General features: G+C 36.1%; 1 protein-coding gene across 3 annotated transcripts in view; it reads left to right on the top strand.

Annotated features, from left to right (window-relative positions):
- Positions 1 to 13,858, top strand: part of DYNC2H1 (dynein cytoplasmic 2 heavy chain 1) — a 192,917-nt gene that overhangs the window by 9,698 nt on the left and 169,361 nt on the right. For all 3 annotated transcript variants that reach the window (XM_064441295.1, XM_064441296.1, XM_064441297.1), the window contains exons 12-20: positions 963 to 1,158; positions 2,361 to 2,456; positions 4,276 to 4,428; positions 4,539 to 4,637; positions 6,687 to 6,826; positions 6,915 to 7,143; positions 7,607 to 7,734; positions 8,978 to 9,093; positions 10,364 to 10,491. In XM_064441295.1, the coding sequence (XP_064297365.1) occupies positions 963 to 1,158; positions 2,361 to 2,456; positions 4,276 to 4,428; positions 4,539 to 4,637; positions 6,687 to 6,826; positions 6,915 to 7,143; positions 7,607 to 7,734; positions 8,978 to 9,093; positions 10,364 to 10,491 (1,285 nt within the window). The remainder of the gene's footprint in view (positions 1 to 962; positions 1,159 to 2,360; positions 2,457 to 4,275; positions 4,429 to 4,538; positions 4,638 to 6,686; positions 6,827 to 6,914; positions 7,144 to 7,606; positions 7,735 to 8,977; positions 9,094 to 10,363; positions 10,492 to 13,858) is intronic.

Here is a 13,858-nt window from a genome sequence, read left to right as displayed (position 1 = left end):
TAAATTTAAACCTCATGAATTGTGTTCCCCAAAATTATGAAATTACCTTATGGGATATTAAGATATATTTTAACAATTGTTAAAATATTTTAACAATTTTTTTTAAAATTGATTGGCTGCATAGCTTCTGTCTGCGTCTCTGAGTGTTTCAAGCTTTGAAAAAAGAGGTTGCCCACAGTTTCAGAGGAAACAGGACTTCATACTTAAATGTAAACTTTTATGAAAAACACTCTAAATATAACAAATAAGCCGATTCAGCATTCCACTATGTGACAGCCATCTAACTTACCAGCCCAAAATTTTATCCTTCTGAGATTTTAAAAGATGTGAAGAGATTAATTAAAAGGAAAAGAGGTAGCTCACTGCAAAGGGGAATGGGAGGGGTATGGGAACTAGAAGGAGATGAGAACAAAAAGTGAAAATATGAGTAAAGCTTAAGTTTTTATGAAAGAAGCCTAAAAGAATGGTAGAAGCATTACCACAGTAGAAAAAAAAGTGGAGTAAAATCTAAAGATAGGCTGATGTTCTTATTAGCATCTGATTGTGTATACCAAAACGTATCACTGATCCTGGTTCTTCGATTGGTTCCCTCAGAGAATTTCTTCTGTGCAGTGCTGAAGGCTGGGGCCTGTAAAGTGCCTGCGTGAGAGAGTATGATGGGTCCAGTGGTTTTGAGAAATACTGTCTAGCTCTGAGTTACATGTTAACTGTTGTAACAAGCCAGAAAACTTTTGTGAGCAAAACCAATAGACATTGTTCATTTTTGTCTTCACTGGCTTTGAATTAAGACAAAGGTTACTAGAATAACCTCTGAGTAAATTAAAATGTTAGCAAATATAGAAAAAAAAAAAGAATGACAGCAAGCCTTTTAGAATTGGTTATTATATTATTATAAAATGCACTTAAGAAAGGATCAATATAAAATTATATTCAATAATATGTTTCATTTGATTTTGGTTTAGCATCCAAACTAACAGTCCTGTAATGGAGTTGGATCACGTTTTTGGAACATTAAACATACTTTATTCAGATCGTTTGGTGACTCTTCTTAGAGAAGTACGTCAGCTGTCTGCACTTGGTTTTGCTATACCGGCTAAAATACATCATGTTGCAAACACAGCACAGAACTTCTGTAAGCAGGCGGTCATCCTCAAACAGGTATAAGATTAAATGTCCTAACTTCATGTTTTGACTTCCCAGCTTTAGTAGTAGAACATTTCTAGACTATTATCTTTTCTGACTGTGTGGTTAAGCTTTTTGCTATGTTTGTCTGCATGAAAGTGACTTGTTTCTTGAACAAATTAACTGAGTCTTTAAAAGAGAACAAATATAAAGAAATACTTCACAATTTGGAATGTGTCTTCTTTTGAAACCAAATGAATTATAATATTAAAGCATGTGAAGTTACTGTATGAATATACAAAAATAAGACAAGTAATTAATTGATGTCCTGGTTTTAGTCTCAGTTTTTGATTATTATTAGTGAAGGAAAATGTCATAAAATGGACCAGCTTGTCCTCATTTGTGCTAGTTTTCAACTGAAAATGTATTAATAAGTATTTTAATGGAAATGTGTGTTTGTTTTTTTTGGGGGGAGTTATTTTTTGATTGGACTCAATGCTACGTAAGTTTTTATTGGGCTTATATTTCAGTTGAAAGACCATGTCAAGTTTTCTTCTGTTCCTGTAAGATGCAAGAATAAATATGTATATATGGGTAAAAATCCTTATGTAGATACATAGGCTCAATACAGTTTCACGTGAGGTGTCATTGTTATCTGAGATACCTGCTCAGCTAAGGCAGGGATGATGCAAGACCTACAAGATACCCATGCATCAGGATCATTGACAGGTGCCCAAGGGAAAACCTTAGTCACCTCAAAAGGCACTAGATGTCTATGTGAGGACAACTAAACCAAGTTATAGGGTACCACTCTTACTGCAGCTGCCAATCTGGAAGTAAACAGATCTTTTTTAGGTGTTTTGTTATATCCTGGTGGATGTTACAGATTCTTGAAGGCGTCTAAAATAACACTAAATGTCATCTATTGCATACAATAGTGGAACTGTTCCACTCATAATAAATCAGAGATTGAACCTGTTTTACTTAAGGTGAAGTGTAATCACCACAGGCATGTGTAAGAGCAGTCTTTTTTGCTACTAGAATTCATCACTAGAAGAAGGTAGGTCACATCAGCATTGCATAGTACATTATTTTTGTGAACACTTTACCGGTATAGTTAATTCTCATTTCTTAATGGTACTGATTGGACACTACTTTCTGAAATATCCTGCATTACATTTATTGGCATATAAATATTTTTATCTGTTCTTTTAAATTTAATCTCTCAATTTTTACAGGTGGCGCACTTTTATAATTCTATTGATCAACAAATGATTGAGAGTCAGAAGCCAATGATGTTACAGTCTGCTCTAGCATTTGAACAGATAATTAAGGTGAAACAATTCCTCTCTCTCTGTATTTTTAATTTCAATGGTATTTGTGCATAGTCTATGCTACTTTTACTGTGTTTATTGCTGGACTTTTTAACTGCAGCCTTCCCATACAAGTAACACCATCTGTTTAATTAGCATTTATTTAAATCAGTGGGCCTTTCTTTTTTATATTGTCATTGAAACAACTGCTTACTCCTTTTTACTTTGGATATTAGTGTAATATGCTCTCTCAGGAATTATTTTCAGTGTTTGAATTTACACATGAACCACAATACAGTCAATTCATTAATAGATGGGAATGTTACTCCTGTTTTAACAGCTCTAAATGATATTATTTTGGTCTCTTTTAGTAAAAATGGCATATACTTTATTCTGGAGAGAAATCAATATTAAGGAATGGTTTCACTGTTTTGACCATTATTATATCTCTGTGGATTTTGTAATTCTCTTGAATATTTCTAATTCCTGTTTTGGGCGGGTTGGAAGTGGATAGTTTGTGTTTTAGATTAATAACAAAGAATCCATAGAACTACCTGAGTATTGACTTATGCATGCAGTTTGTTACAGTGGGTTGGTGTTCAGACATAATATAGTTGCTCTGAGAAGAGGGTTTTTTTATAATTGCTAGGAAGTTCACTATATCTAAAGAAGTTTTAGATTCTTTTAAGAATTTGGAGCAATTTGGAGGAATTTACTTATTTATTTTCATTTTTCTGCTTTAAAAGGACAATATGAACTGAAAAATTACACTACAATCTACATTTTTAAACACCATATCTCTATTTTGTGTCTGGAGAAACATGCTGTATATAATGAATTTTAGTTTACTAGTTTTGATCAGTTTGAAGAACTCCACCCTTTTCCAACACTCTTACAATGTGAGAACGGCTGGAGATTTATAACTCTGTATTGGGCAAGAGAATAATCCCTCCAGAGCAAGTATTACAGAAACGACTGGAAACTTGCTCCCGAGAACTGTTTTGCAGGACAGAGTATAGGAATGGGGCTGAAAGTAGAAGGGATGCTGGGGTAGGGATTAGCTCACACAAAATGGTGGAGAGTCCAGACCAAACTGTAGGTTCAGAAGTGTCCTGGAAAAAGTTGCGAAGCTGTCTCTTAAATTTTCCTTAGGCTGGCTGGAGATTATGCCACAGATTTCTTTAGTGTGCGGACCCTAAGACAGCGATGGTGCAGAAGTGTTCAAAGGCACAACATATTCTCCTATTTGATGTGATTTCTGCCCTCCATCTTTTAGGAATAGGTCCAGTTGTGGAACTTCAGATGCTTTTTTCTTCTGATTTTCTACTGTAAACTTAGCAAAATGCAAAAAACCCCAAGATCTTAATAAAAAGCCCAGAGAAATGGAGCTCCCCAAAGAAGCTTATGAGTCAGTGGAATTTTACAGTGTAATTTAAAAAATTTATTTTATGATAAACAACTGAGGTTGGAAAGCAATTATTAGTATGATATTTTGGGTTTTGATCTGTGAAGAACAAAGAGGAAGGGAGGAGTTTAAGGTGTCTTCTCAGCTTAAGATGTCTGCTTATGTGTGGGGCAGAAGTCCCAACATAAGTGGATTTATTTTAAGGCGTGTTAAGAGTCTGCCATTAATCCTTCCCCAGTGCATTGACACAGCTATAATGATATGCCCACGTATCTATGATTTGCCAGATTGTTATTACTGTAGTGTAGAACTGGGAGGGAGGTCCTCCATTTTTTACTAGGAGTAAAACCATCTTTCTCATATTATAACTTAATGTATGCCAGCTAGTAGACTGTATTTGTCATTAAACCTTAAAAAGGTTGTATGTTTTTCAAGCATTCAAAATCTGGTCCTGGAGGAAAAGCTCAAATAACATGGGATAATCCTAGAGAATTGGAAGCTTATATCCAAAAACTCCAAGCTGCTGCTGAACGGCTTTCCACTGAAAATAGAAAACTAAGAAAGTGGCACACAGTCTTCATTGATAAGGTATATTTTTCAGGTGAAATTGAAATAACATATCTTACAGCTTACGTTCCCCTTTCTTTCACTTAGGTGGTGATGATTATGTTTGTTATCTTTTAAAATTCTTTTAACAGGTTATCTCTCTGATGAATATCGATCTCCTTCGGCAGCAGCAGCGTTGGAAAGATGGACTCCAGGAGCTCAGAACTGGTTTTGCCAGCCTTGAGTCACAGGCAGGGTTTCATTATTGTATTGCAAACTGTGAACATTTGACTTTTCAACAGTAATCAAGTTTTAAGACTCAAACATAGCATGATTGAATTAATTTTGATTAAGGTGTTACTAGCTGGCTCAGGGAAACAGACTGTGTACTACTTAGTTGATGCCAGATGTGATGTAAACTCTCAGAGGATGAGGATCATCTTTTTTCTGTTATACCAGTAATGGGAGAACAAGAACACTTGGTTAGATGGCAGGGGTTAGATTAAAACAATGGGAAATCCTTAGGTCACGTAGATCAGCTGTGTCTGAGCCAGTAATGCAAGGTAAAATATAGAAATCGGTGCAGATATGAGTGATCCCCATGCAGAATAGAACAAGTGTATAAAATTCAGAATTAAAATGCATTTCTGCCTGAAATAATGAAAAAGCTGCATTTTTATTTTTTCACTTATTAAAGGTCAACTTTTAGAATAGAATCATAGAATCATTTAGGTTGGAAAAGACCCTTAAGACCATGGAGTATGATGATTAAGATTTTGATAAAGAATGTAATCTTATCAAAGTAACTGGACGATGTTACTATCACCTAAGCTATATGGAGTTATAACAGACAGTATGAGTAATAAATAAGTGCATTGATTCAACTTTTGGTTTGTAATTTCTTTTGAAATTTAGTTTGCAAATTTTTATCTTGAAGTCAAATATTTTCTTAAAATTAATAGACTATATTTGCTTTAAGATCTATTCGAAAATTGTTTTGGCATTACAGAATATTTTATATGGTAAATTAACTAAACCGTATTCAATCACTTTTTTTTAATCCTTGACTAGAAGTGATAAAACTTAACCAAATGTATTCTGTTTTCACCATCCAAAATTGCAAGATGGTATAATCTTACTGCTGTTGTCACTGAGATTTTACATATTTCTTTAAAACCCCTATTTATAATTGTCTTAAGGCTTAATTGAGACTATTTCAGATTTTTTTAATCTCTGGAATCTTTCTGTTGGAAGAGTTCCTCTGGTGAGCCTTGAACTGTAGGGCAGACCTTAACTGCGTAGCTTCCTGCAGCAGCTGCCTCCAAAGCACTGGCTGAAAATCTACATCCAATCAAATAAGCAGAGAACCTGTTAAGCTGGAAGATGTTTCTAATTTCTTTTGTAACTTGTATTGCCCTTTTGAAAGTCTTTGGATGGCTTACAAGTGACCATTTACAGACTTGAGTGTATGATGTGGTTTTACACATTCTTACAGCGCAATGTAGCAGATTCTAATGAAAATCTGAATTCTTTAAGATAAAATATTATATATCTACATATTAGTTAATGTTGATCTGTGGAAATGCACAAGAGTTTTCTGAAGTACTGTTTAAAAGGTAGCTTACATATCACAGGAAAATGAAAGGTGTGATGCAGGTTTATATATCTCAGCCAGCCAGCTCTGTATCTTATTTCTAGCAGAGTCCCATGTATTTTAGAATAACCTTGAAGAATCTCAGAGTAAACCAGTGGGAGATGAACCTCAGTGAAGTTGTTATGCTGAACTGCCATAGAGACTGGTTTTATTTGGATTATTTTTTTATTCCTATATTCATTTGAAATAAATTTAATAGCTCTAGAATATCTTAATATTCAAACTGGTCATGGAGTTGTGGATTATCTTGAGTTGGAAGGGACCCATAAGGATCATTGAGTCCAAACCTCTGTGACTCCCAGGACTCCCTAAACGATATGACTAAGAGTATTGTCCAGATGCTCCCTGAACTCTGACAGGCTTGGTGCTGTGACCACTTCCCTGGGGAACCTGTTCCAGTGGCGTGAACCTGCCTGGACACGTTCCTGTGCCCCCTGCTCTAGGGGTACCTGCTCAAGCAGGGGGGTTGGACAAGATGATCTCCAGAGGTCCCTTCCAACCCCTGCCATTTTGTGATTCTGTGATACTTCTTTGAATTTCACTAAGAGCCTGGTCTTCAGGCATTGCACTGTGCTAGTTTCAGATTATAATTTGGTTTGAGGAATAAAATAAAATAAAAATAAGAATAAACATTGTTAAATTTTAGGGTTTCAAATCGTGTGATATGAAAGCTTGGAGACAGCACTGGAATCATCAACTTTACAAAGCTCTGGAGCATCAGTATCAAATGGGCTTAGAAGCACTTAATGAGAACTTACCAGAAATAAATATTGATCTAACATTCAAGTAAGTTTTTTTTTTTCCTATTAAGAAAGTATTCTGCCTCAGATTACATTCAAATGCTAGTTTTTGTGTGTTTTTTTTCACTTTTTAGGCAAGGCCTGTTGCAGTTCAGACCTCCTTTTGAAGAAGTACGAGCTAGATATTACAGAGAAATGAAGAGATTCATCTCCATTCCAAATCAGTTCAGGGGAGTAAGTGAAGCAGACGAAGAGTCTATATTCACTGTTATGACTGAAAGAAATGCACATGGATTTCTGACTGCTTTCAGTAAAGCAGAGGATTTGTTCAGAAGGCTGGCAGAAGTTTCTAATCAATTCAAGGTATTTTCAATATTTGACTGACTCATACTTTTTTTTTTTTTTAGATTTGTATCATTGTAAGCTTCAGACATTGTAGAAGTAACTGAGCAATGACATTTGTGCATTGTTGTCCTTTTCTGCAAGGCATATAAACAAAAGCTTAGTAAGTCCATCCATATTAAGCCAACCACTTAAGCACATAGCTAGCTTGAAGCATGTGCGCAGTTCCCATTGAAACCTCAGTATTATAGCTGTCTTTTCACTTGTGTTCAGAATCTGTTTTGATTATCCTTAAATGTGTGAATATGCAAACCATTTTGTACCTCCTGATTTTTGCACTAAGAGAATCTGTAGGTAATGGAAGGAGCACAAAGGTTAAAGAGAAAGTAGCTTGAAAACAAAGTATTTTAATATTATTGAGAATCAGAGTTTTTTAGTCTGCAAAATATTTCTTTTCCATGAAATCAAAAATAACGTTGAAAAGGAATGGATTGTAATTGGCCAAGTAGATATGGAAACTCTGGTGAAGACACATCTTTCTAGGAAACAGGACTGGGAAAAAAACTTCAAGGCATTGAAAGTGAGAGGGAAAGAAGCAGAACGTCTTCCAAGGTATAGTGTAACTCTCTTCCGTTATTTGAATAATGTATTCTTTCAGATACTTTAAAAGTAATAGTAAAATACAAATATTCATTTTATGTGGAGATATAGATAGAATTTCAAGCGCTTTTAAAATATTGATGTACTTTTTAAATGTTTAGATTTTTGTTTTTCGGTTTTATTTTTAGACCCTTATTCCCCTTTACCTCCGCAGTCTTCTCTGAAAACTTTTAATGTCTTCTTTTGATATGATGGGAAACACCGTCAAAATTCAGGGCTGATTCTGAAATACTACAAACATTGTGATATTTTAAAAATTCTTTTGGCTAAGTCCTGTATACATGGAGTATATCGGGCAGTTGGAAAAAGACTTAGTAAATGTTTATACATTAAATAATTCCTGTATTTAAACACTTGATTACCTCTTGTAGTTTAAGATATGCTAGTGTAGGCTTTTATTCTTACATATATCCACATGGAATTTAGTGTATTGCATGGTTAGAGTTCTCAAATGAAACTGGTGGGAATCTTGTTCAGAACAAGTAAAAAGAGGTGACATTTCATGCAGGAGAACGGACTGGTGGAACTTGTGGCTAAGTGATATTCTAAGTAGTAAAGATTTTCATGAGTTCAAGGACAGACTGTAGTAAATAAAAGAGAAATTGGCTGATGTGTCTTACAGCCAGAAACTACATATGGCTGTGAAGTCCAGTGAGTTGAAAAATTGGAGTTGAGGGAGGATACTTAGGAAAGTAGTAAAGCAGGTAGTCCTTTTCTTAGTGTTCTTCAGGCATATACTTAAAGTCACTGAGACGTTGTATATTTGGGGCCTTGATATGACTCACTATGGCTTTTCTTATGTTCTTAGGACTATCGAAGCCGGGGTTAGTACATTCTCATGGAAATTAGAGATTTAAAGACATGACTGTACAAATAATTGAAATATTTTTTTCCCTGAGTATAGAAATAGTCCTTTTGAATTTAATGACGTTGGTTGTATAAAATAATTTTCTAACTTTGGAGGAGCAGTGTATTAGACCTTAGTCCTCATAAAATTACATATATATGGCTAATGGTTATAAATATTTCAATAATATGAGTACTTTTCCCAATAAGCTATGACTTTTATTTGTAGGATTTATAAGGGAAAATTTTCTTAATGGGCTACAAAATCAGGGTAAACTATAGATATGCATAGATCTTAGAGATATTGATACTACTGAATATTTGCTACTTTTTGTCTTTTGTCTTGAAGCACCATAAGGATAGATTGTTTAACTGTTAATTGCAACCCTGTGAAAACTGTAATTGATGATTTCATCCAGAAGTTGTATGATGTTCTTGTCATTTCTTTGAGAAAATCTATTCAAGGTAAATAACTTCAATGAATAATATGTTTTTTGCTTCTGTTGCACTTGCGGCCATTTGTGTTAATGTAAATACTCTTTTGATGTAAGAAATGTTTTTCTCTCGGGCACAGTGAGCTGCAGAAATCACAATGCAGAGGAAGTAATCTGTTACTAATTTTTCACTACAGGCCTAACCTAGGACCCCTTGATGTCCATATACATCTTTCGCATTCACTTGTTTTGGCCACATCTGTTCCAGATGTAAAATAATACATACAGACATTATTTTGCTTGTCTATTTTGTCTGGAGGAAAATCTGACATATGAGGGACGAAAATTTCTTAGACATTTGAGGGTAATTGAGGGAAACATCATGAGATGTTGTAACTAGAAAATATTATTAGATTTTTCTTTCATAAATTGAAATACTTCATTAGGAGTCTTAAATAATCTAGGCTTATTCTACAGAGTTTCTTGTCACTTAGATTGTCAAAATGCAGAGTGTTAAAGAGTGCAAAATATTTCACTATTTTTGGATGATCTATCTGATCTGAAACAGGTAGAAAAAATAGAATAAAGTGTAGATGGTGAGAAATACCATTGTTTTGTGATTTAGATACAACAATCAGTGCAGGAAACACAGAACAGGGCTTGTGCAGAGAGTGAATTATTTCCATAACCTGAAAGATGAATTGTTTCCTGGAAGATTTATTGCTTCCTGGAACTGTACAGCTCGGTACCAGAAATATATAGCTTGGTAGGAAAATACAACATTATAGCTTAATCAGGCTTTTGTTTGTGAGTCCTTTCAATATTTAAAGCAAGGTGGCTTTAGTTAGTTTCTTAGAATAAACAAACACAGACACCCACCCCACCCCACGCCACCCCCCCACCCCCCTGAAAAAAAGCCCCAAACCCAACCCCAAACCAGTCTTAACATCTGTTTTTCTCCATTTACCCGTTTACCCAAAAAAGACCTATACAGATTTTGAAAGTTTATAAATAAATGTCTTAGGTATTTATGTTTAATTTTCAGAAGGGACTCCGATACTTATGGTCTAAATCATACACTGAACGCAGTGGTTACATTTGAAAAAACCACGTGTAAACACAAACATGCAATTTTTGTTGAAGCAGCATATAAGATTGGGGTCTGCAATTTTTTTAAGCAAATACTTTGTGTAGATTATGATATGACAATGTTGTATCACAGTACATTTGTCTGACTTGCATATTTATTACTACAAATGTTTTGTCTATGATAACTTTGTTTTCGACATTTCTTTATATAGCTCATCTATATGATGTTTCTTCATTTCTCACTGATGCCATGGAAACATTAGTGGTTAGGCCCCAGACTGTAGAAGAAATAGCAGAAGACAATTTAAAATATTTAAACCTACATGAACGAAAAGAAGGGGTAAGATACTATTTTATCATATCCAGAACATCAGCTATCAAAAAATATAATTGTTCCTAGGAAAAAATATAAAAGCGAGGTGGCATATTTGATGCTTTCCCACACTTCTGGTCTCCAACCAGAACCGTTTTGAGTTTTATGTGGTTCCTGAGCATATAGTAACACTGGGTGGATTTCTCTTCTGCAGCCTTACCTTGTTTCATCTTGAAAGAAAATACACTTTTTACATCCAAAATATCCTCTGGTAAAGGGTAGGTTGACTACTCATGAAATGAAGGTCCCTCTCTTTTTTTTTCCCTCTCCTTCCCTGTTAGCTTCATACCATTTAAGTCTTATATTGGAAGAGATACGGAGCAATCAGTCCCTATTCTTCCTCTTCATGACACATGATTCTATTGTTGTTTGTTTTGTCTAGCATCAGCCACCTCTTTTCTAGACTGGTTTTTGTTTACCTAATCTTTTGGTATACATAGGACCATCCATAGCTTTGATCATCCTTGTTGCCCTTTGGTCTTTTCTAGTTTCACAATAACCTTTTTCTGCAGGACCAACAGAATTTTGCAGAGTTCCTAAGATATGAACAGTCCATGGATTTGTATGATGAAATTAAAATATTATCTCTTATATTCTCTTTTTTATCTTTGTGACTCCTAAAATTTGATTTATTTCCTACTGCTCAGATTAAGCTGGCATTTTTTTAAAACTGGCTGTCATAAACCGAGATATTAATCCTGAACTGCAGTTGTTAGCTCAGAACTCAACTTGTACATGTGAAATTTATTTTTTCACATATATGTCACTTCATGGTTATCTATGTGAATTTTGTTTGTCAGTGGGATCGTCAGACACTATTTCTTAGAATCATAGAATGGTTTGGGTTGGAAGGGACCTTTAAAGGTCATCTAGTCCAACCCCCCTGCATCTTCATCTAGGTAGGCAACTTCACCTAGAACAGGTTGCTCAGAGTCTTGTTCAACCTGACCTAGAATGTTTCTGGGGATGGGCATCTACCACCTGTCTGGGTAACCTGTTCCAGTGCCTCACCACTCTTACTGCAAAAAAATTTATTCCGGATATCTAGTCTGAATCTGTCGTCTTTTAGATTAAAAAGATTACACCTTGTCCTACTGCAACAGGCCCTGCTAAAAAGTCTGTCCCCAACTTTCTTGTAAGCCCCTTTTAAGTGTTGAAAGGCCGCAATAAGGTCTCCCCGCAGCCTTCTCTTGTCCAGGCTGAACAACCCCAACTCTCTCAGCCTGTCCTCATAGGAGAGATGCTCCATCCTCTGATCATTTTTGTGGCCCTCCTCTGGACCCGCTCCAACAGTTCCATGTCTTTCTTGTGCTGAGGGCTCCAGAGCTGGACGTAGCACTGCAGGTGGGGTCTCACCAGAGCAGAGCAGAGGGGCAGAGTCACCTCCCTCAACCTACTGGCCACACTTCTTTTGATGCAGCCCAGGATATGGTCGGCCTTCTGGGCTGCAAGTGCACATTGCTGGCTCATGTCCAGCTTTTCATCCACCAGCACCCCCAAGTCCTTCTCAGCAGGGCTGCTCTCAATCCCTTCATCCCCCAGCCTGTATTGATACTGGGGGTTGCCCCGACCCAGGTGCAGAACCTTGCAGTTGGCCTTGTTGAACGTCAGAATGTTCACATGGGCCCACTTCTCAAGCTTGTCTAGGTTCCTCTGAATGGCATCCCATCCCTCAGGCGTGTCAATTGCACCATTCAGCTTGGTGTCATCTGCAAATTTGGTGAGGGTGCACATGATCCCATTGCCTGTGTTGTTGATGAAGAAACTAAATAGCACGTCTAAGTTCATTATGCAGTTCTTTGCAGGTGAGCTATTTTAATGTCTGGAAAACATAGTATCATCAGTAGACTTTACCACCTCACAGATTAGTCTCCTTTTCCAACTCTTTTATAAACAACTTGAGCAGTCCAGCACAGGTACTTACAAAACTCCATGGGTGACCTTTTTCTATTGCAGGAACTAGCCATTTACTTTTATCTCTGTTTTCTTTTACCCAATTGACTATCTCTGCAAGGACCTTTGTTCTTATGTAAAGGTTACCAGGTTTCCTTAAACACCTTTGGTGGGTGGTTGTGCTAGAAGCCTTTTGGAAACCCAACTGCAATATATCATTTTAATCTCCTTCATCCATACCCTTACTGATGCCTTTAAAGAACTTTGGTTCTCAAAAATTGTGGAATTCTACAGAAGCCAGATTAATTCTTCCTAACGGAACAATATTTATCCACAGTGGGATTCAGTTCTAAAGGAATACATCTTGAGTTTAGGGGTGTACATGCAGGTGTCTGCAGTGTGTGTGCTGTTCATATATTCAGCAGAAGTCTGGTTCAGTTGCCTAGAAGTATAGTTCTGGAGTTATTAAGATGCATATTCAGCATCCACACAAGACTGGCAGACATGACAGAGGAGTTCTGGGAGGCCTTTACCTTTCTGGAGGCCAGTCAAATGCCCTAGGACATCTCAAATGGCCTTAGACAGGTATTTGTGAGAAATTGAATCAAATCCCTAGTAAATGTAGTCAGCTGTAGCCTAGAGCAATCCATTTCACCCTGAGATAGACACCTTGTGGCTGATCTTCTTGAACTGACTGCTTAGATCCATTAAGAGCTCAATGCAGTCTTCATATGTAGGTGTCTACTGTTTTGGGGATGCTCTGGCATATCTGACAGCTCCATACAAGATGGCAGATATGACACAGGACATAGGAAGACTCATAACTTTTGGGGAAGTGGATGTAAGGCAGATAAGATAGAGTAGGGAATCTCATTTAGTTCTGGACACTCATTAAATGAATCGAGACCTTGGTTTCAATGATCTTTGACGATAATGGAGTTTTACATGCGTACTTCACAAGCCCATGTACACATGTCTAATTTTAACTTAATCTATCTTGGGTACAGTTTGACTGTCTGGCTGCTAACTCAGTAAGGACTGTGTTAGGTTGGGTATAAGTATTTATGTTTTATAGCAACTCTCTGGAAGAATTGTTGGATGTTGAAGAAAATTAATTCTCTAATTTACAAAACAGTATTGCTCCTTAGCATTAGTACCTGTTGTCACCTCTTATTTTTTAAAGGAAAACAAGCACAACAGGACATTTTGGTAAATGTGTAAAACTGTGTGTGTTTATTTCAGTTTCTTGTGACTTTTATACTTTAAAAGAATTTTTTTTTTAATTTGGTTGGCTCTTAATATGTGGGGGAAACCTGGATTTTTTTTTTCTATTACCAGGTGAAAAAAAATTGTGCTCTTTTATATGACTATAATTTCTGTTTATATGAAGTGTCTTTTTCCTCATTTTTGTTATTCCATGTTGTTGAGGTTTAACCCTGGT

The sequence above is a fragment of the Phalacrocorax carbo genome, chromosome 1 (genome assembly GCF_963921805.1).
Source record: "Phalacrocorax carbo chromosome 1, bPhaCar2.1, whole genome shotgun sequence".
Taxonomy (NCBI): Eukaryota; Metazoa; Chordata; class Aves; order Suliformes; family Phalacrocoracidae; genus Phalacrocorax; species Phalacrocorax carbo.
The sequence above is the reverse complement of the archived record's forward strand: the minus strand, read 5'-3'. Positions and strand labels throughout refer to the sequence as shown.